The 24439-nt window shown below is 40.1% G+C and overlaps 1 protein-coding gene across 5 annotated transcripts in view; it reads right to left on the minus strand.

The window, feature by feature from the left end:
- zmp:0000000660 (arf-GAP with Rho-GAP domain, ANK repeat and PH domain-containing protein 2) overlaps positions 1-18272 on the minus strand; it is a 215809-nt gene extending 197537 nt beyond the window's left edge. For 3 of the 5 annotated variants that reach the window (XM_034164507.1, XM_034164506.1, XM_034164503.1), the window contains exons 1-3: positions 18124-18272; positions 6255-7152; positions 2913-2995 (exon numbers count right to left, since the gene is read on the minus strand). In XM_034164507.1, coding sequence (XP_034020398.1) covers positions 2913-2995; positions 6255-7066 — 895 coding nt within the window. In that variant the 5' untranslated portion in view covers positions 7067-7152; positions 18124-18272. Of the gene's footprint in view, positions 1-2912; positions 2996-6254; positions 7153-8525; positions 8685-10654; positions 10791-18123 lie in introns of those variants that run through there. The other 2 variants (XM_034164504.1, XM_034164505.1) reach the window with 2 other exon arrangements.
- Between the last annotated feature and the right edge of the window lie 6167 nt (positions 18273-24439).

The following is a 24439-nucleotide window of genomic DNA, read 5'->3' on the forward strand; positions in this document are numbered from 1 at the left end:
GCTAGCATAGCTACGTAGCATATAGCCACTTCAAAAAAATGTTGTTTTTTTTTCAGTTTGTATTGCAAACAAATTAAATGTTTACTAACCTTTGCCCTAAAATATTTTACGTGTGTTTTGTGCATTTCTAATGATCTTAATAGCTGTATTTTTTGGCATCCAAAAAAAAAAAAAGACTTCAAAATGAAGCCACTTCAAAAACTTTTTTGAAGTGGCTACATGTTACGTAGCTAGCATAGCTACGTAGCATGTAGCCACATAAAAAAAATAAGGTTTTTCAGTTTGAATTGCAAACAAATGAAATGTTCAGTAACCTCTGCCCTAAAATATTTTATTTTATGTCTGTTTTGTCCATTTCTAATGATCTTGACAGCTGTATTTTTGGCCTTAAAAATAAAAATCTGCGCAACAAACCCAAAAAATTTACAAACTGAAAAACCTAATTTTTTTGAAGTGGCTATATGCTGCGTAGTTAGCATAGCTATGTAACATGTAACCACTTCAAAAAAAATTAGATTTTTCAGTTTGGAATGCAAACAAATGAAATGTTTAGTATCCTTTGCCCTAAAATATTTTATTTTACGTGTATTTTGTGCATTTCTAATGATCTTAACAGCTGTATTTTTGGCATCCACAAAAATCTACGCAACAAATGCAAAAATGTAAAAACTGAAGAACCTCATTTTTTTGAAGTGGCTACGTGTTACATAGCTACCATAGCTACGTAGCATGTAGCCACATCAAAAAAATTAGGTTTTCCAGTTTGGATTGGAAACAAATGAAATGTTCAGTCACCTTTGCCCTAAAATATTTTGTTTTATGTCTGCTTTGTCCATTTCTAATGATCATGACAGCTGTATTTTTGGCATCAAAAAAAAATTTAAAATCTATGCAACAAAACCAAAAATCTACAAACTGAAAAACCTCATTTTTTGTAGTGGCTACATGCTAGGTAGCTATGTTAGCTACCTAGCATGTAGCCACATCAAAAAAATGACGTATGTAGCACGTAGCCACTTCAAAAAAATGAGGTTTTTCAGTTTGGATTGCAAACAAATGAAATGTTCAGTAACCTTTACCCTAAAATATTTTGTTTTATGTCTGTTTTGTCCATTTCTAATGATTGTGACTGCTGTATTTTTGGCATTAAAAAAATAAATAAATAATATATATAGATATATATATATATATATATATATACGAGGTCTGTCCAAAAAGTATCAGACCTTTTTATTTTTTTCAAAAACCTTATGGATTTGAATCATGTGTGCTTGCATGAGCCAACCTTGAACCTTCGTGTGCATGCGTGAGTTTTTTCACGCCTGTCGGTTGCGTCATTCGCCTGTGAGCAGGCTATGAGTGAGCACTGGTCCTCCCCCCTTGTTGGATTTTCATTTCGAGGAAAATGTCTGAACGATTGGAGCAGCGCTGAATCAAATTTTTCCAGAAACTGTGAGAGACAGCCAGGTGGAAACCATTCGGAAGATTCAAACGGCTTTCGGTGGCTTTTCAGTCGAGTGAGTATCCGAGGAATTGTGTAAGAGCTGGACATGTCACAACATGTCCTGTGAGACTTCCAACTTCCGCACGTCTTTCATTACAAAATCTCCTGTAACAATGGAATGTGCCAAAAAAGTGCTGATGTCCACCTCTTCTGCAATTTCTCTGGTAGTCAGACGACGTCCCGGATCAACACAGCGTTCACTTTGGAAATGATCTGGTCGTTTCAGCATGTCGATGGCCGATCGGAGCGCGGCGCACCCTCCGCCATTGTGCGCCGTCTTTAAACCGGTTGTAACGCTTCTTAATCTGTGTGATGCCCATAGGATCGTCACCGAAAGCCGCCTGAATCTTCCGAATGGTTTCCACCTGGCTGTCTCTCACAGTTTCTAGAAAAATTTGATGCAGCAAAGCTCCAAATCGTTCCACCTCACAATGAAAATCCAACAAGAGGGGAGGACCAGTGCTCACACAAAGCCTGCTCACAGGTGAATGATGCAACTGACGGGCGTGAAAAAAATCACGCATGCGCATGAAGGTTCAAGGTTGGCTCATGCAAGCACACGATTCAAATCCATATGGTTTTTGAAAAAAATAAAAAGGTCTGATACTTTTTGGACAGACCTCATATATATGCAACAAAGCTAAAAATCTACAAACTGAAAAACCTCATTTTTTTTGTAGTGGCAACATGCTACGTAGCTAGGACAGCTACATAGCATGTAGCCACTTAAAAAAAAAAATAGGTTTTTCAGTTTGGATTGCAGACAAATGAAATGTTAAGTAACCTCTGCCCTAAAATATTTTCTTTTGTCTGTTTTGTGCATTTCTAATGATGTACAAGTATTAACAGCTATATTTTTAGCATCCAAAAAAATCTACGCGACACACATGAGAGATGCAGAGAGAAGCGTCAGACTGTAAGCACACACAAAAAAAATTTCTTTAGTTTTTAACATTTCCTGGTTAAGTTTCCTTCCTGCTCATTCCGCTTGGTTTTGGGAACAAATTGTCAAATTCATGCGTGACCACAGCACGAGTTTCATAAATACAGCAAAGCGGGGATAGGGAATCGGGGGGGGAACATATGTACTACATGTTCTACAAGCATGTGCGTTGTTAGCCAAGTTCAACAACTTCCAAAAACTTTGGCGAGCCAGGCGACAGGAACGCATACTCTGGTCTCGCCAAGGGACAAGATGTGAGCGAGCGTATTCTCTGCGAGATGTTCTTGAAATAGGGCAACGTCGTTTCCTGCGACACATGCGCCAAACACCCTACCCTGCTCGCACATCATCCTCATCTCCTCTGCCGTCTTTCATCCGGGCAAACAACAGCAGCACCACTGACTCCGCTTCCAAATGAAATATTCATGGCAGAGATGAAGCGGCTGCAGCTGAAAGACTGTGTACCTTTCTGTGCGCCGTTTGCACCGGTGGGACCGTCAGAGCTGGAGAGCGGTTCAGGGATGGTTGTTTGCCCTAGTGATGTGCTCCTAAGGAGAAAGAGAAATCGGCGGATTAGAACCACCGCTGGAGCGTGTGGGAATAACAGGTAACATCATGTACATGCAAAAGGCCTTCAGAATAGAGACGTGTAAGTCGGAAAGTTAGTTTCACAGTTCAAAACGCGGCACCGTGCCGCAGTCAGTACGCTGAATCGAGCATTAGAAGGTAAAGCACGCAACTGCGCGAAGGTTGCACAATACTGTTTTAGTTTTTTTGTTGTTGTTGTTGTTTTTTTCAAAAAATATACAACTTTCCAATCATTGTTATGGACAGACGGTATCATAATGCTAATCACATTTTGCAGAATTGCTTGTATAAGATATTTGCATCTAACCTGTAAATTTCTGTTTCACATCTTCAAGAGTTACAGCAACATGGGAAAAGAAAAAAAAATGACAGGAAAAAAAAAAGACTTTCCAACAATATTTAACATGGCAGAAAGTCATGATGACTGACTAAATTAACGTTGCGTCTGTGGTTAATATGGTCACTGAGTTGCAACACTTCAATTTTCTTGAATTACAAAGGAAAGAAACAAATCTTTTGAATTCACACCAAAATAAATGCAACAAGAGAAAGAGAAGTTGCTGCCTTTTTGTCTGTGGCCAAGTGGTTAATGCGCTTGGTTTCAGTTCGGAAGGTTCTGGGTTCAAATCCCACCCCTGCCACATTTCTCCATGTAATGTGGAGTTGCATCAGGAAGGGTATCCGGCGTAAAACATGTGCCAAATCAACATGCAGATCCACCTTGGATTTGCTGTGGCGACCTCGAGTGCAAACAAGGGAGCAGCCGAAGGGACTTACTTTTACGGTGAAATTTTCCGTAAAAAAAATCTTCTGTAAAATTCTCAAAATCCAAATTTTTACACATTAATACCAGCCCAGTCATGCTATTTTCGTGCTTCCATCTCGAAATAAGTCACATTTTTGTGATACTTTTTTTTTTGTTTTTATTCTTACCATTTCTAACCCTACCCCTCACCATAACCCTTAGTGACCACCTCGCATCACCCCGCATTTTGTACTACCGTCACAAAAATGTGGCGCTTTTCGTAATGGTTTTACAATCTAAAAGATTAATTTATTTTTTGCGATGCCATCACAAAATGGCGTGAGATTGGGTTGTTAATGCTGAGAGGTCAAAGCTCTGCCTGCATGCCTGCAAAAACAAACAAACAAAAAAAACAAAACTATGTATTTCTGACACTTGAAAGTGCCTTTTTTTAACTGAATTTTGTGTTTCAAATTGTAAATGTACAGAAGCCCTGAAATGCTCACATCATCCTCTAGATGGCGATAAAAGGTGCTCAAATAAACAGGAAGGTCTCAACTGTTTAGTCATTTGGAAGTTAACTTTTGGTGAAAATAAATTGGGCTGACAACCAAAAATCAACTTATAGTTGTGTCCCATGCCCTTATGGACAATTTATTTGTTTATTTATGTGTGTGTTGTGCTCAAACGTTTACATACCCTGGCAAAATTTTGGATGGACATCACATGGAAGTGGTTGACTACAAAAAGTTGTAAGTGTTCAAATGTTTTAGGTCGACTCGTAAGAATTATTTATTTTAATTGCTTTGAAGATTCCCATCCACTTGGATTGGTGTTTAAACATAAACTATTACAAATACCATGTGTATTTAGCAGTTAAACTATTTTGTAAGAATTATATCAGTACTATTTACGGTATTTCTTATATTTCGAATTATGTTCGCTTTTCCAATTCCTTGTATACTCTGAAACTGAAGGGACTTTGTGTAAAAATGGCTGTAATTCCATAATCATCAATGCGATATCTTTATAAAACCCCTTGTATTTAAGATCAAAATCTACACTACAGGCACATCTTGATGAGTATCTTTCATCTCCATGGTGGTGGTAATATAATCACAAAAGTTAGTTGCTGTCCAAATACTTATGGATCAAACAGTAGCTTTTGTAAGGGTTCACTCCTCCTAAACTGGGTGGGGGATTACATTGAAACTTTACACAGCAGTAGCAGACTATCTGAAGATGTGCGTGTAAAAAAAAATAATTCCGCTCCTGTATGTTGAAGGGAAGATAAAGATGTTTGTTGTTTTTATACATCGTATTTATCACTTTCAGACCCGCTGAGCTCTTCAGTCGAGTGGCGTCGCTATCTTAATTTAGTGACAGATCTCTAGTTGAACTTTGTTATAGATCTAAACACAAATGGGCTGCATTTGTTTACTGTGTATTGGTCAAAGGGCTTCAGGGTTAAGACCCATTGCCATACATGGTGCTCAACTGAGCAATGGGGCCAATGAAGTAGAGCCCGACCGATATATCGGCTGGCCGATATTATCGGCCGATATACCCTTTTCAAAGCACTTGCTATCGGCCAAAAGTTTGCTGATAGAACGCCGATAATTTCTCATGAACAGTTACTGAAATGTTTGTGTCGGCAATGTAAAATGTCCTTGCACCGTTTGTCCAGTACACGGAGCTCTGACTCCATTCAACTGAGAGCTGCTTACACCCCTGCTTAAATGTGTTCATCACCGGCCCCCGTAGTTCACCGTCACACTGCACTGATCGGCTGACAAAAGCATACAAGTAAGTTTATAAAGATGTTGTTTGTAATAAGTTTGCAATTACATTCAACCCACATTTCTCCCGTTTCAGTTCAACTCAGTTTAACTCAGATTATGTAGTAATGTGTCAAATGTGCTTCATTGTGTCGGCCACGCTTTTTATTAAGCCCACGTTGTGTAGACCTTATTTCTAGCATGAAAAACTTTCGTTTACTGCTAAGAGGTTGAAACATTCAGCTGACTGGCTGATTTATCGGCTATTGGCAAATCAACCGATTTATCGATTATCGGCATTTTTTTCATCCAAATATCGTTATCGGCATCAGCCTCAAAAAATCCATATCGGTCGAGCTCTACAATGAAGGGCCCATATTGGTTTTCTGGTCTGACAACAGCTTGAAAAGAGGACCATCTGGTCACAAGCCCACCACTTTAACCTCTTGACTATCACCACCACAGCTCTAGTTTGCACTTTGTGCAGTTTCAGCCACAACATGCACTGGTATCTTCTCCATATCTACGCCAACCTTGACCTCTTTCCCAGTTTGTTTATTCAATATGCCGACAGTGTAATATCATTCATAGATGGACACTTTTTTACTTATTCACCAACCAATGCATCTATTGGCAGCATTCTTTGCTTGGATCCCAAGTAACAGTTTAATGAGTGAGAGACAATACTTGCTGTACCTGTCCAGAAGCGGTGGTACAACCGGATTTGGGATTTCCGGGACAGGCCGGTGCCTCAGCCGATAAGATCGAGTAAGCCGGGGACCTTTAGCAGGCTGTGTAGTGGGATGCTCCTCGTAGATTGAGTTCTCCACCATCTCACCCTGAAAACCCATGTTGTCTTCTATCAGCACTGGTTTAGGGGCTTCAGCAGAGTCAGCAATAAAAAACGGCGCGTCTTCTGAGGAGATCTCCCAGTCGGAAGGCATTTCAGAAACTGAGAGAGAGTCGCTGCTGCTGCTGCTGCTGCTAATCATCTTGGAGGTTTTCAGTTCAGATGCAGGTGGAAACAAACCGACATTCTCAGGTTTGCGAGGGGCCGGCTGAGGTGCAGTGAGGCCTCTGCTCTCTTGATAAATTTCTTTTCCCATGAACGCACCTGGAGGCAGAGTCAGACTCCCCTCCAGATCATCCTCAACTCTTTCTGAGACCCAATGTTCTCGGACTGAAATTCCCCTCTTTCTATCATGCATAAAAATATGCCTCGGATGTAGCATAGGCTTTCTCCGATCCTTCCTATTGTCCATCTGTGCATTTTCGTCATCTTCTCCCCCATTCTGCTGTGTCACCCCTAGTGCTTCCAAGCTACGGAGGATACGTCTACGGTGGCCTGTTGGAAGGACTTTGAGCTCCAGAAGCCGCTCATCTGTGAGGTCCTTGCAGTCTTCCAGAGTTTGGTAGCCTCCGTCTCTGAAACTTTGGGTATACTGAGGCAGGCGGAGGGTGGCTAGCCAGTCCAAGAATTCCTCGCTGGGCTCTGGAGGTTCCGACATGGTGCTCTAGTCCCACATTTGCCACAATAAGAAGAAGCTGATGCATGCCATGAAGATCGACTTAAGATGTAGAGGCCAAACGAAGACTGCAGACAGAAACGGAGATAAGCGTAAGTCATGGTAGGTGGGGGGGGGTCACAAAAAACTCAAGTTGTATATTACATAAACCCAGTGGTGGGCACAGTTACGCTAATCTGCTAATCGCTAATTAGCGAAGCTAACTTTTTCGTTAGCGGATTATCTTTTCAGATAATTTTGAAAACCATCACTGGATTAATTAGCTTCCGCTAACTTTCGGTCCGCTTCATTTCTTTGCTAGCATAGTAAGTAAGACTGAGTGGTGAAAAACGTTTGTATACCCTAAAACCAAACATTAATTCCTGTCTGTTGGGTGTTTTGCAACAGCCAGGCTACCGTAAGGAACTCAGCGCTCCAGCCTCCCCCAGCAGAAAACAACAAGTAAAAATGGTCAGATTTTAAATGTGCACTAACTTCACTAACAGCTCAAAATGCACTTCTTGAGTTACATAAAATTTTACACGTTGACACCTACGTATCATGTGATAGGTGTGAAAGCACAGCAGGTTCCTTCCCAATCCGTGGACTGTAATTTGGGAACTTGATCAAAATATTAGAAAGTAACCCAACTACCTGTTGGAAAAGGGTAATTGTTAAAAAAAAAAATCACAATGAACACCAAGGGCATGTGTTAACATTAATGTCAACCAAAAACAAATAAATGAATGAATGAATTAATAAATAAAATAAAATAAAATAAATAAATAAATACTAAAATTAACAAACAAAAAACAATAAAGAGGGTGTCCTGATTTTACATCCACGTTTAACACCAAATTTTAAAAAATGTTCTTTTCTTGCAGTTTCATATTATGCAGTTGAAAATCTTACGAGAAATGCATTTCAAATATAAAATGCTGGATTGCACTTTTAAAATAAGGTTTGTAAATCCCTCAAAACCCCCATTTGGATTAATTTCAAATATCTGATCAACACTTAAACGTTACGTGTATTTCTTAGGGATAACATTTAACGGATTATTTAACTTTTCTCTGTGGCGGAGGTAAATCTAACAACCATTTGTTTGAAATGCCAAAGTGTCCTTGGTGAATTATGAGTGTGAAGTCTGCAGGAAGAAATTTGGTGATATTTCCTTTTGATAAAAATGTAACATAATTTTCTTACACTAAATGTGCTGTCAGTGTAAGAAAACAAGGGTCATACTTATACAAAAAAGAATACTATGAAAACATGCCATGACAGTTGGACATGAATTTGCAACGTTCTTACAAGAAACACCAGAAAATGGCAACAACGATGAAGAAACACCACGTCCCAGCTCCCGACACAACAACCAAATGCTACTCATTTCATTTCCACAGAGAAGACGGCTAATCAATTTGTAAGACGATATCCGAAGTGCAGAACTGTTCTTACATACTGGACACCTTACTGTTGCAAAATTCCTGGAACCACGGGCTGCATTGCAAATCACTTTCGAGAAGCAACATGCGCCGATCCTGTAACGTTTTGTCAGACTTTCTGATAGCTGCATTCAAAGGTCAAATTCGAGAGGTGATAAAATGAGGTGCAGAAAAGTTATCGTGTCTCTCACACTTTCAGCCTGATCTGAAATTGAAACATCTCCGAGTGCACCTTACTGCATTCACTTCCCTTTTGGCTGCAAAATGTACATTATACGACCGCTACGAGGCATCACTTCTGCTTTCGCGTAAACACAGCTCTGCATGCGCTGGCCGTCTTATTTTGCAAGTGTTTGACAGCTGACAAAACTTTTACAGAAGTTAACCTTTACAACACTCTGTGTAAATGACTCCAGAGCCTTCATCAATGACACAATTTATGCTGCACAGTTTATTATTACATTTGTTCCTATACATGTCAAATCACACCATAACTACATCCCAATTTATACAAGTCATACTTTTTGAACATGAAGCTGTGTTACAGATTAAATGATCTGGATATAAGGGGAGTAAATATATTTACTGTAAACATATACCAGTGTGTTCAATTTTTAAAAGCCTATAGAGAATGTAACAGTAATAAATAGTTATTACTCAACAACAAAGTAGTAATAATTTCAAAATTTCCTCATGATTTTCAGGGTTGGCACTATATCACATTTCCTACCCGATACGATATCGATAATGGAGCCTTCAGTATCTGCCGATACCAATTAAATACCCTTGCTTTCTTGTCTTAAAACAATTTTAAATATAAAACATACATAAGTTTACAGATTTTTGTGTCTTTCATTATGTTTGTTTTTATTTCCGATATCCAGTCTGGTAATTTTGGTCTATATTGGGCAAATACAGTACTTAATCAAAATATCAGACTGGTACACCCATAATTATACTTTTCACTCTCTTTTCACTTTATTCTATGAAATAAGTTTTCTTATCAGCTAAAATAACGCAGATATCGATATGTTCGTGAAAAGATCACATCAGCTGATATTTTTGGCCAACTGACATATCGGTGAAGGTCTATTCTCAAACTTGTGAAAAGTGGATCAAGTCTGTCTCTTTTGAGCAACTGTATCAACATGGCGGTGCAACATGGCAGCCTCCAAGAGGGGGCCGGGTCCCATATCGGTATGAAGGGCTCATTCGTAGCTTATGAAAGCATTTATTCATTGTTGAAGGTAATTAAGCACGAATGAACAGGTGGTTATTCCGGCTATATTCCATTTCTACTAATAAACATCACTAAATCCTACATACTGTATCTTTAAAGGGAATATTGGCTGATATTAATGTTTTGATTGAACAAAAAAAAACAAAACATTTTGAACATGACTCATGGTTCTGAGAAAGCCCGATGCTCATTTTTGGTTCCTACCGATATTTTAGATCACATCAGCTGATATTTTTGGCCAACTGACATATCGGTCAAGGTCTATTCTCAAACTTGTGAAAAGTGGATCAAGTCTGTCTCTTTTGAGCAAATGTATCAACATGGCGGTGCAACATGGCAGCCTCCAAGAGGGGGCCGGGTCCCATATTGGTATGAAGGGCTCATTCGTAGCTTATGAAAGCACTGATTCATTGTTGAAGGTAATTAAGCACAAATGAACAGGTGGTTATTCCTGCTATATTCCATTTCTACTAATAAACATCACTAAATCCTACATACTGTAGCTTTAAAGGTAATACTGGCTGAAATTAATGTTTTGATTAACAAAACAACATTTTGAACATGACTCATGGTTCTGAGAAAGCCCGATGCTCATTTTTGGCTCCTACCGATATTTTAGCCTAATTAATTACCTGATGATGAACACATAATGGTTAGTTGCGGCCTTGTAATAGAGGTGCAGACAGTAAACGAGACCAGCTGCATATTACAGTGTTAACATGCAGGGACTCGCATTGGCTCACATCCAGCTGACGCTTGCCAGCACATCTGACCCGGCCTGCTCCACATCTCTGCCTCGTAGTGATATACACCCACTCCATCCAACCACACACAAACCTGTGTTCTAACTCATGTAGCCCAAGCATACGCTTCAAAGCACGCTTTCATGCACTCCGTTTCACCGACCCTTATTAAAGGCTGGTTTCAGAGTTCTGGTCCACAGCTACTGCCCAGTGTCAAGGCGCACGGAGTTTGTAGATCAACAGCAAAGAGCAAAAAGGGAACGCTGCAAGACAAGCCGAGCGCATGTGAAGCGCTGAATCTGCAGAGATAATAAAGACATGGTTGGAGGAAAATAAGGGACATAAGTTACACAGGAGCTAATATGTATATATGCAAATGGAACACTGAGGATAGGTGTTCCTCTACACAAGAAACTCAGAGATCAAACCAGATCCTCCTTTGGAATTGGAACATCACAAAAATACTATTAATAGAGTAACAACAGAGTAAGTCACTTTCACACACACCCCCACCCCCAATAATGCATCATTAAGGGCAACCAGTTAATGATACATGCAGGTAAGCAGTGTGCATTTGCATTTTCAATGTAACCCTACCGATACAGATTCTTTGGGGGCTGATATGATAGCGATATTAGGGATATAAATAACTAAATACAACAGATAAGCAACCAACATATGTCACACTGCCTTCACTTGGACTCAGCTTTAAAAAAAAAAAGACTTCTCACCTATTTTGGCCCCGCCTCTCTGATGGCATAGTGACAATTTGTCTCTTGTTGCTCCCCGTAAAATGCACACTGTGATTGAAAATGAATAGCAACTGGTCACTTTCCCTCTGTCTCGTGTAGCTAATGAGACCAAGGGGTGATGGGGTCCCAGCCATGCTCAACAACATTGTAAATTATGACATCGGAGCACCCTCAGCTGGACACACTATGTAATGATGCAATTACCAACAGCCTTAGTGTTTTTCTGCATTGTTTGGTCAGTAAAATAACAGTTTCCATATCAGCTAACATAACGCTGATATCGATATGAAACCAGATCTCATGCGAGTTCATGATGGCATTGCAAAAAGTGATTTAATCTATTAGTTTGTGATGCTGTCACAAACTGCTTGCCTCTACTGGTGGTTGGCTCTCACTGCGGTATTGTATCACTTCCTGTTCCGGAGCACAGCGGCGTTTTGCTGTACCTGTTAGCTGTTTAATCTGCGCAGTTAGATTGATATAGTTACCTAGATAACGATTTGCTTCACAGTGTAATCTTCACGTGCCTTAACTAAAGCACTCCCTCTGCTGAATCACCTCTAAATTATTTACACATTATTCACTTTGTGTGTCTTTAGGAATCCGCTAGCTTAGCGCAGCTACTAGTTCTTAGCCGGTTTAGCATGGCGGCTTCTCCTGTCTCTCCCGCACTTTTCTGCTCTGGGTGTGAAATGTTTAGTTATTCCTCGGCCTCCTTTAGCAGTAATGGTACTTGTAATAAGTGTAGCTTATTCGTAGCTTTGGAGGCCAGGCTGGGCGAATCGGAGACTCGGCTCCGCACCGTGGAAAATTCTACAGCTAGCCAGGCCCCTGTAGTTGGTGCGGACCAAGGTAGCTTAGCCGCCGTTAGTTTCCCTCTGGCAGATCCCGAGCAGCCAGGAAAGCAGGCCGACTGGGTGACTGTGAGGAGGAAGAGTAGTTCTAAACAGAAGCCCCGTGTACACCGCCAACCCGATCACATTTCTAACTGTTTTTCCCCACTCGGCGACACACCCGCCGAGGATCAAACTCTGGTTATTGGCGACTCTGTTTTGAGAAATGTGAAGTTAGTGACACCAGCAACCATAGTCAATTGTCTTCCGGGGTCCAGAGCAGGCGACACTGAAGGAAATTTGAAACTGCTGGCTAAGGCTAAGCGTAAATTTGGTAAGATTGTAATTCACGTCGGCAGTAATGACACCAGGTTACGCCAATCGGAGGTCACTAAAATCAACATTGAGTCGGTGTGTAACTTTGCAAAAACAATGTCGGACTCTGTAGTTTTCTCTGGGCCCCTCCCCAATCGGACCAGGAGTGACATGTTTAGCCGCATGTTCTCCTTGAATTGCTGGCTGTCTGACTGGTGTCCAAAAAATGAGGTGGGCTTCATAGATAATTGGCAAAGCTTTTGGGGAAAACCTGGTCTTGTTAGGAGAGACGGCATCCATCCCACTTTGGATGGAGCAGCTCTCATTTTGGTGGGAAGGTGTCGTAGCACGGACCCACAACAGGGGGCGCAAATGAACGGACAATGAATAAGCCAAAAGGTAACAATTTAATGTTGTGATAATACACAACGAAACGTACAGTAATTTGCACAGTTGATGTAAATCCAGGTGACGTGTGGGCAGGCTCGAAGATAGGAGACCCCCGACGAGAGAGAAGCCGCGTCCCACACGGCTTCCACCACCAACGGCCTGAATCCCCAGGTGGCCTCTGTCTTCGGCTGTCGACCCTGGTACTGCTGGCAGAAAGCAGAAATATGATGAGTGAGTGTGAATCCGCACACTCAGTAATTCTCAGTCCGAACACAGTTAGGAGGGAGCACCTCCACCTCCAAATCACACACACTCGTGCAGCTCCTGGTCAACCACTTATCTGAGATGGAGTGTGAGGCGAAGCCGTCGCTGTCACACCAAACGCCAATCCTCCAGATAAGGCAACACTCCAGGAAAACGGCTGCAATAGAAGTTCAAGTTATTACACACACAGTGTTAGTCAGCAGAGAAATTACCTCGGTAATGGTAGTCGATTTCTCGGCGGGGAGGTGGAGTTGCAGTCCGGCTTTTATGGTGGTGATGATGAACGAGTGACAGCTGGTGCAGAGGATGAGTGACAGCTGTCACTTCTTCTGGGTCTGGCGCCCTCTCGTGCTTGGAGCCCGCACTCCAAGCAGGGCGCCCTCTGGTGGTGGTGGGCCAGCAGTACCTCCTCTTCAGCGGCCCACACAACACATTTCTAGAAATCTGGCCAATTTTCTTAAATCCTCCAAACCGTGACTATCCAGGGTTGGGACCAAAAAGCAGAGTTGTAGTCTGACACACCTCTCTGCAGCTTCTCTCCCCTTGCCATCCCCTCATTACCCCATCCCCGTAGAGACGGTGCCTGCTCCCAGACCACCGATAACCATCAAAAATCTATTTAAGCATAAAAATTCAAAAAGAAAAAATAATATAGCACCTTCAACTGCACCACAGACTAAAACAGTTAAATGTGGTCTATTAAACATTGGGTCTCTCTCTTCTAAGTCTCTGTTAGTAAATGATATAATAATTGATCAACATATTGATTTATTCTGCCTTACAGAAACCTGGTTACAGCAGAATGAATATGTTAGTTTAAATGAGTCAACACCCCCGAGTCACACTAACTGCCAGAACGCTCGTAGCACGGGCCGAGGTGGAGGATTAGCAGCAATCTTCCATTCCAGCTTATTAATTAATCAAAAACCAAGACAGAGCTTTAATTCATTTGAAAGCTTGACTCTTAGTCTTGTCCATCCAAATTGGAAGTCCCAAAAACCAGTTTTATTTGTTATTATCTATCGTCCACCTGGTCGTTACTGTGAGTTTCTCTGTGAATTTTCAGACCTTTTGTCTGACTTAGTGCTTAGCTCAGATAAGATAATTATAGTGGGCGATTTTAACATCCACACAGATGCTGAGAATGACAGCCTCAACACTGCATTTAATATATTATTAGACTCAATTGGCTTTGCTCAAAATGTAAATGAGTCCACCCACCACTTTAATCATATCTTAGATCTTGTTCTGACTTATGGTATGGAAATTGAAGACTTAACAGTATTCCCTGAAAACTCCCTTCTGTCTGATCATTTCTTAATAACATTTATATTTACTCTGGACTACCCAGCAGTGGGGAATAAGTTTCATTACACTAGAAGTCTTTCAGAAAGCGCTGTAACCTGGTTTAAGGATATGATTCCTTCTTTATGTTCTCTAATGCCATATACCAACACAGTGCAGAGTAGCTACCTAAACTCTGTACGTGAGATAGAGTATCTCGTCAATAATTTTACATCCTCGTTGAAGACAACTTTGGATGCTGTAGCTCCTCTGAAAAAGAGAGCTTTAAATCAGAAGTGCCTGACTCCGTGGTATAACTCACAAACTCGCAGCTTAAAGCAGATAACCCGTAAGTTGGAGAGGAAATGGTGTCTCACTAATTTAGAAGATCTTCACTTAGCCTGGAAAAAGAGCCTGTTGCTCTATAAAAAAGCCCTCCGTAAAGCTAGGACGTCTTACTACTCATCACTAATTGAAGAAAATAAGAACAACCCCAGGTTTCTTTTCAGCACTGTAGCCAGGCTGACAAAGAGTCAGAGCTCTATTGAGCCGAGTATTCCTTTAACTTTAACTAGTAATGACTTCATGACTTTCTTTGCTAATAAAATTTTAACTATTAGAGAAAAAATTACTCATAACCATCCCAAAGACGTATCGTTATCTTTGGCTGCTTTCAGTGATGCCGGTATTTGGTTAGACTCTTTCTCTCAGATTGTTCTGTCTGAGTTATTTTCATTAGTTACTTCATCCAAACCATCAACATGTCTATTAGACCCCATTCCTACCAGGCTGCTCAAGGAAGCCCTACCATTATTTAATGCTTCGATCTTAAATATGATCAATCTATCTTTATTAGCTGGCTATGTACCACAGGCTTTTAAGGTGGCAGTAATTAAACCATTACTTAAAAAGCCATCACTTGACCCAGCTATCTTAGCTAATTATAGGCCAATCTCCAACCTTCCTTTTCTCTCAAAAATTCTTGAAAGGGTAGTTGTAAAACAGCTAACTGATCATCTGCAGAGGAATGGTCTGTTTGAAGAGTTTCAGTCAGGTTTTAGAATTCATCATAGTACAGAAACAGCATTAGTGAAGGTTACAAATGATCTTCTTATGGCCTCAGACAGTGGATTCATCTCTGTGCTTGTTCTGTTAGACCTCAGTGCTGCTTTTGATACTGTTGACCATAAAATTTTATTACAGAGATTAGAGCATGCCATAGGTATTAAAGGCACTGCGCTGCAGTGGTTTGAATCATATTTATCTAATAGATTACAATTTGTTCATGTAAATGGGGAATCTTCTTCACAGACTAAGGTTAATTATGGAGTTCCACAAGGTTCTGTGCTAGGACCAATTTTATTCACTTTATACATGCTTCCCTTAGGCAGTATTATTAGACGGCATTGCTTAAATTTTCATTGTTACGCAGATGATACCCAGCTTTATCTATCCATGAAGCCAGAGGACACACACCAATTAGCTAAACTGCAGGATTGTCTTACAGACATAAAGACATGGATGACCTCTAATATCCTGCTTTTAAACTCAGATAAAACTGAAGTTATTGTACTTGGCCCCACAAATCTTAGAAACATGGTGTCTAACCAGATCCTTACTCTGGATGGCATTATCCTGACCTCTAGTAATACTATGAGAAATCTTGGAGTCATTTTTGATCAGGATATGTCATTCAATGTGCATATTAAACAAATATGTAGGACTGCTTTTTTGCATTTACGCAATATCTCTAAAATCAGAAAGGTCTTGTCTCAGAGTGATGCTGAAAAACTAATTCATGCATTTATTTCCTCTAGGCTGGACTATTGTAATTCATTATTATCAGGTTGTCCTAAAAGTTCCCTGAAAAGCCTTCAGTTAATTCAAAATGCTGCAGCTAGAGTACTAACGGGGACTAGAAGGAGAGAGCATATCTCACCCATATTGGCTTCTCTTCATTGGCTTCCTGTTAATTCTAGAATAGAATTTAAAATTCTTCTTCTTACTTATAAGGTTTTGAATAATCAGGTCCCATCTTATCGTAGCGACCTCATAGTACCATATCACCCCAATAGAGCGCTTCGCTCTCAGACTGCGGGCTTACTTGTAGTTCCTAGGGTTTGTAAGAGTAGAATGGGAGGCAGAGCCTTCAGCTTTCAGGCTCCTCTCCTGTGGAACCAGCTCCCAATTCAGATCAGGGAGACAGACACCCTCTCTACTTTTAAGATTAGGCTTAAAACTTTCGTTTTTGCTAAAGCTTATAGTTAGGGCTGGATCAGGTGACCCTGAACCATCCCTTAGTTATGCTGCTATAGACTTAGACTGCTGGGGGGTTCCCATGATGCACTGAGTGTTTCTTTCTCTTTTTGCTCTGTATGCACCACTCTGCATTTAATCATTAGTGATTGATCTCTGCTCCCCTCCACAGCATGTCTTTTTCCTGGTTCTCTCCCTCAGCCCCAACCAGTCCCAGCAGAAGACTGCCCCTCCCTGAGCCTGGTTCTGCTGGAGGTTTCTTCCTGTTAAAAGGGAGTTTTTCCATCCCACTGTCGCCAAGTGCTTGCTCACAGGGGGTCGTTTTGACCGTTGGGGTTTTTACATAATTACTGTATGGCTTTGCCTTACAATATAAAGCGCCTTGGGGCAACTGTTTTTTGTGATTTGGCGCTATATAAATAAAATTGATTGATTGATTGATTGAAAATATGACACAGTTCTTGACGATATCACTGAATTAATTTGTGATGGTACCAGGAATTAAGTTTGTGATACTAATTTTGTGAGGTGGAGGTTATGGTTAAAAAGAAATAGCAAACTAAACTTGACCGCATCACAAAAATATGCACGCAAAAAAAAGATTCTACGATATGTTCGTGAAAAGATCATATCGCCCAATATTATCGGCCAACTGATATATAGTTCGGGCTCTATTATCAAACTTGTTAGCCTACACTAGCAACCAGTCTCGCTGCTAGTGCCAGCTGTATCACCAAATACGGAAAGTGAATCAAGTCTGTCCCTTTTGAGCTACTGTATCAATATGGCGCTGTAACATGGCGGGCTCCATGAGGGACCTGCGCCTACATCAATATGAAGAGCTTATTCTAAGGTTATGTTAACATATTGATGCATTGGTTGCAGGTAATTATAAAGAGCTATGGAAACAGTTATAAATGCTATATTCTATATATGCTAACAAGCGTCTCTAAATCCTACACACTGTAACTTTAAAAAAAAATGTGAAAGCGAGCGAAATGCATGGAAAACATGCTCTCTCGTCTCACCGTGGGGGGGAAAAAAAAGAAACCGAAGCCTTCCACTGACATTGAAAAATTAACACAAGTACCCACACACCTGATATTTCTCACATACAAAGTCCAATTTGTGTCCACTTCCTGGTTGTGGAGAATACCTGAGCATATCCAGGTACTTAGATTCATGTGAAGTTAATATGGAGCTTTGAGGATTCATTCAAAAGGAAAAATGAAACTAAAAAGACAAATATTTGGTTGATGTTTGTGTGTTTCTGGGCGGGGCCAAACAGCTAACAGGTGTGTAATTACTAATAATAGCACATTTAGTCATGGAAAATGTGACATTAAAATTAATGTTATGAAAAAATGACGTGTGAAGCGCAAATTTCTTTCACCTAATAAAAATATTAGACCCTTAAAGCATAAACGCGTCTCTGTAATTTAAAGAGTTAAAATAAATAAATTCAATTGGAGTGAGCGCGCGTGAGGTACGGCAGTGACGTCACACTTTTGGCGTGTAGATTGAGCTGGAATTCTTACCTTCGCGCTCAAAATCTAAAAATCACTGGAATGCGTTTAATTCTTCACGTTGTGTTGACCTTGACAGATGGGAAAGATCCACACAAAGTGAGTTTACCCTCGTCGCTGGTTTTCTTCCTGCTCCGTGCAGGCGCCGTGTTGCCAGATTGGTCACATTCCTCACAGTCAGTCTAGTTTTTAATTAAATTATTGATAAATATAATTTTTCAAATTATCTAACTTATATTTTAATATCATTATGGTTTATGGAGCACAGTGGAAATAAGTGTTTTGATTTTCTTTAGTCATTCATGATTTTTCATGTATTTATTTTTTATGTACATGCATTGAATTTTACTAAATAAATTCAATAAATCAATCAATCTGTTGGGAATTTTACTATTAAATATGACTGTAAATATGCTGGGATTTTATTGGCTAGTAGATGCAAATTTGCCTGTTGCGTGGTCTTGTATTGTATGTAGTTTTCAATTTAATTTATTTGTATAACACCAAATCACAACAACGCTGCCTCAAGGTACGTGACGCGCGTAAGGTCTAACCGTAAAACCCCCATGAGCAAGCTTACAGGTGACAGTGGTAAGGAAAAACTCTCTCTAGCATTTTTCAGGAAGAAACCTCAAGCAGACCAGACTCAGAGGGGTGATCTATTGCTTGAACCATTCTAACAGTTAAAGGGCTATTCCACAGAGTGCTGTTCCTTCCTTTTTAATCCAGAATAGCAAATCGAAGCATGTTTTGAAGCATCACAGTAGCGAACTAAATTTGTTACTGTGAGGTTAGGGTTAGGGTAATGTAATGAAACCCTGGGGTTAGGGTTATCATAAAGCCAAGTCCATCCATCTTTGTCAAACTTGAACAAACATGGTATACATAGTAGTTATGACCATCTTCAGCCCTAGATTTGAAATTGGGATCTAATTTTTGAACTGTCAAAAAATTTCATCCCGATTCTTGAGATTGTTGCTAGTATGTGGTATCTTCCAGGTATTTGTAGTCTTAACAGTTTCAATCATGTTTAAACTTCATTAAACAGGTTATTCGTAGTGGCTATGGCTTGAATCTTGTTTAAACGTGCCCCATCAGGGTAAAACTTTGAAGCCAACTCAGCTTTTGTTGTGGTTTTTGTGCAGCTCCTTTCTTTCATTTTTGGGTGGGTTGCCAGGTCTGAACTTTATAAGCCACCCAGTTGCCAGGTCTGCATTTTGCAAACCAGCCTGTTAGGAGTCAAACTGGATTAAGCCATTTCATGCCATTTTCACACTTTTTTGTATCAAGGCCAGTCGTAGTAGAACCGTGCCCCGTGAAATAGTTTTTACAAAATGGTAAATGGACAGCATTAATATAGCGCTTTTCCATCTGCATGAGACGCTCAAAGCGCTTTACAATTATACCTCACATTCACCTCACATTCATACAAGGTGCTCACTACACACCGGGAGCAATAGGGGATTAAAGACCTTGCCCAACGGCCCTTAGTGATTTTCCAGTCAGGCGGGGATTTGAACCCAGGATCTTCTGGTCTCAAGCCCAACACCTTAACCACTAGACCATCACCTCCCCTATATGATGAAGAAAACCAGAGGGTCAGTAATTGAGGTACAAATGCTCTATCTTGATCCCACGAACAACACCTCTGACAAAGAGAAAAGGAGCAGAATCAATCGGCCAGTGATAACTGCACCTAGTAAATCAACAGGGAAGCAGAGGGATTACTAAAGTGGCCCCGGCAGGTAGCCCTGTGCTTCACTAACAGACCCAGAATTTAGATGTAGTGAGGCGGAGACCTGTTCCGCTGTTAATAATACCCTTAATGGACACTGTACGGCACATGCAAATGCTGTGTTGTTGGGAAAAATGTTACATTTACAGAATTTTTCTTTTTTTTCTTTTTTTACTTGAAATATAAGTTCAGTTTTGTTCTTTCTAGTTATTGAATATTAATATCTTACTAAAATATCAAGTTATCAAAAATATGCCACCATCACTTTAAGGTATCAACTTGGCATTTCCAGTCGAAAAGCCTCTAGTAATTGGTAATATCCCTGTTCTGCACAGGTTGGAAATTGGAAATAGCGTATTGTCTTTCTGGGTTACTTGTGTCACATGACTGCATTTTCATTAGTCCTGATCAATTACTTTTTGCATCCAATGCAAAAAATTACCTTTTACTGAACAAAAACCATACAAACAACAACACTGAGTGACGCCACTCAAGTGTATTAATTGACTGATTGATTTACACAAAGAAGCAGACATGTTACTTGTTGATTTTAACATTTATTATAATAAGTTGATTACTATATTGAATATCTATGTTGTGTCAATGTTTCTTCTTTGATCCAGTTTGAAAATCCAATGTATTTTCTATGTTGATTCGATGTCAGGCTGAATGAATGAATGAATGATGATTTATTGTCATTACAACAAGTGCAACGAAATTATCTTAACACCCAGTTACCTCAGAAATACAGCAATTAATCGACAATTATTACTGGTTGAACATAATAATGGCACACATCAGAATTAAAACAACCGCACATATACATTTGATTTGTTTGTGCGCTAAACTTTGAAACAGTCTCATTTGAATTAAGGCAAAGTGAGTGTAGGCCGCAGCAGAGTCCCGCGCAGCTGAGCTTGTTTGGGAAGGCCCTGCACTGCGCCGCGCAGCCACCAGGACTGGCAGAGCGGAGGCCAGGGTGGGGTTAGGGTGGGGATAGAAACACAAAGGAGGGGTAGTGGTGGGAGGCGTGCGTCGTGCACAGATGAGTTCATATAAGGGGAGGTGATGGTCTAGTGGTTAAGGTGTTGGGCTTGAGTCCAGAAGATCATGAGTTCAAATCCCCGCCTGACTGGAAAATCACTAAGGGCCCTTGGGCAAGGCCTTTAATCCCCTATTGCTCCCGGTGTGTAGTGAGCGCCTTGTATAGCAGCACCCTGACATCGGGGTGAATGTGAGGCATAATTGTAAAGCGCTTTGAGCATCTGATGCAGATGGAAAAGCGCGCTATAAATGCAGTCCATTTACCATATAAGTCTCCGTCCGCGAGTCTGTCGGGGAGGACAGGTGGAGAGGGCTTCACCAAGGCCGTTGAAATCCTTCTGGAGGAAAACAGCAGGGCATTTGCTCATTTGCTCAAATATTTGCTCATTGTATATTTTCTCTTTTGAGAAATTACTTTGCAGAATTGGGTGAATTTTACTTTTTTTTGCTCGTGCTGACAATACTGTCTCTTATCTGGCAACACGGTTCAGGCGCTCAAGGTCCTCCACGCCCGTTTCAGCGAGACCTCTGTGTTTAACAGGTCATTGTTTAAGTCTCAGCTTTCATTTTGACACACAATAGAGAGTTAGTATGTTAATGACTGTTGCTATGATACCACTCAGGTGTTCTAAGTAAGTTTGTCCAGCTAAACCTGTGTGTGTAACCAGTAAGCACCAGACAACAGCAAAGTGGAAGCAGTTTTTGTAACACATACATGTTCCAGCATGAGTCCGAGGCCCCGGGTGATGCATTTTAAACTGACAGGAATGTAGCACTCCTAGTGACATGTTTAGAACACGTTTTGTTTCATTTTTGTCTTTTTTTGTGGTGGCTGTAGCTTGTAATATATGTTTCTAATGTGTACTGCACAATAATAGAGACTCTGTAAGTCATAAATGACATTTTGAGAGCACTGCTCAAACTTATGTGGATATACAAAGGCGGATCCAGAAGGGGGGCCTGAGTGGCCAATTCCACCATGGAAATTTGATTGGCCACCTCAAAATACTTGGCAAACAGTTGGATTGAGCAAAATGAAGTGGGTGTTCTTGAGTATTTGGCAGGAGTGAATTTAGTGAAATTATCGTGATAGCTATATGGTAAGAAAGCTAATCTTGACACACAAATGTCTAAATATCATAAAGAAAGCTTACATTATTCAATAAAATGACACCATAACGTGACCTGACAAACACACATCCAGAATACATTTTAAACATGTAAACAAGGTAATCTAAGAGCAACCTGCAGAGTCACCAGCCAAACTAACTGGCATGGCAAAGTAGCAGAAATAGCATAAATACCATTATGTATTTTATCAATTCAGAAATATAATGACCGTATTAAATTGTAAACCGATGGGTCAAAAGGTTCCCCTATCTGTTATCCCACCTACGATTGTTGGGCATGATTTTGTTTTTATTTTGCGACATTATCATTCCCGTGGCCTGTCTCTTGAGAGCCTCACACCAACCTTTCAACTTTTATGATCATTTGAAGACATGGATGTAGCAACCAATTCATCATGTTAGCATAAAACAATCAGTTTGTAGTCCATTTGAATGTATTTGTGTATTGATGTCATCATAGCTTTCACTTTAATGCTAATTTTTGATTTGTATGTTAATTTTTACATACCTAATTGAAAAGAGTGGGCTGTGCTAGCTTAAATTTGTTACATGGATAATAATTTTGACTGTTTAATGTAGTGTCACAGCCTAATAAATGGAAACAGTCTGTTTGGTAACAACCTATATACTTCAAAGGAAATTAATTTTGTAGAAAAGGCTTGTGAATATAATAGCCAAGTGCTACTTTTAGTGTGTGTGTGTGTGTGTGTATATATATATATATACTGGTGAACCCCATTAACTCGCGCAAGTTGGGATCCGCAAAATCAGACCACAAGTATCTGAAACCGTGAGTTAATGAGGTTGACCACGAAAACTAAAAATCAATTTTACAGTAGGATAAATTTAATAGGATTTACCTGTGTGTGTGTGTGTGTGTGTGTGTGTGTGTGTGTGTGTTGTGTGTGTGTGTGTGTGTGTGTTTATATATATATATATATATATATATATATATATATATGTGTGTGTGTGTAGTAGTGTTCAGAATAATAGTAGTGCTATGTGACTAAAATGATTAATCCAGGTTTTGAGTATATTTCTTATTGTTACATGGGAAACAAGGTACCAGTAGATTCAGTAGATTCTCACAAATCCAACAAGACGAAGCATTCATGATATACACACTCTTAAGGCTATGAAATTGGGCTATTAGTAAAACAAGTAGAAAAGGGGGTGATCACAATAATAGTAGCATCTGCTGTTGACGCTAAAAACTCAAAACTATTATGTTCAAACTGATTTTTTAGCAATCCTGTGAATCACTAAACTAGTATTTAGTTGTATAACCACAGTTTTTCATGATTTCTTCACATCTGCGAGGCATTCATTTTGTTGGTTTGGAACCAAGATTTTGATTGTTTACTAGTGTGCTTGGGGTCATTGTCTTGTTGAAACACCCATTTCAAGGGCATGTCCTCTTCAGCATAAGGCAACATGACCTCTTCAAGTATTCTGACATATCCAAACTGATCCATGATACCTGGTATGCGATATATAGGCCCAACACCATAGTAGGAGAAACATGCCCATATCATGATGCTTGCACCACCATGCTTCACTGTCTTCACTGTGAACTGTGGCTTGAATTCAGAGTTTGGGGGACGTCTCACAAACTGTCTGTGGCCCTTGGACCCAAAAAGAACAATTTTACTCTCATCAGTCCACAAAATATTCCCCCATTTCTCTTTAGGCCAGTTGATGTGTTCTTTGGCAAATTGTAACCTCTTCTGCACGTCTTTTATTTAACAGAGGGACTTTGTGGGGGATTCTTGCAAATAAATTAGCTTCACACAGGCGTCTTCTAACTGTCACAGCACTTACAGGTAACTCCAGACTGTCTTTGATCATCCTGGAGCTGATCAATGGGTGAGCCTTTGCCATTCTGGTTATTCTTCTATCCATTTTGATGGTTGTTTTCTGTTATCTTCCACGTGTCTCTGGCTTTTTTGTCCATTTTAAAGCATTGGAGATCATTGTAGATGAACAGCCTATAATTTTTTGCACCTGCGTATACTTTTTCTCCTCTCCAATCAACTTTTTAATCAAACTACGCTGTTCTTCTGAACGTCTTGAACGTCCCATTTTCCTCAAGCTTTCAAAGAGAAAAGCATGTTCAACAGGTGCTGGCTTCATCCTTAAATAGGGGACACCTGATTCACACCTGTTTGTTCCACAAAATTGACGAACTCACTGACTGAATGCCACACTACTGTTATTGTGAACATCCCCTTTTCTACTTTTTTTTTAACTAATAGCCCAATTTCATAGCCTTAAGAGTGTGCGTATCATGAATGCTTGGTCTTGTTGGATTTGTGAGAATCTACTGGTACCTTGTTTCTCATGTAACAATAAGAAATATACTCAAAACCTGGATTAATCTTTTTAGTCACATAGCACTACTATTATTCTGAACACTACT

Source organism: Thalassophryne amazonica, chromosome 23, assembly GCF_902500255.1.
Source record: "Thalassophryne amazonica chromosome 23, fThaAma1.1, whole genome shotgun sequence".
Lineage (NCBI taxonomy): Eukaryota > Metazoa > Chordata > Actinopteri > Batrachoidiformes > Batrachoididae > Thalassophryne > Thalassophryne amazonica.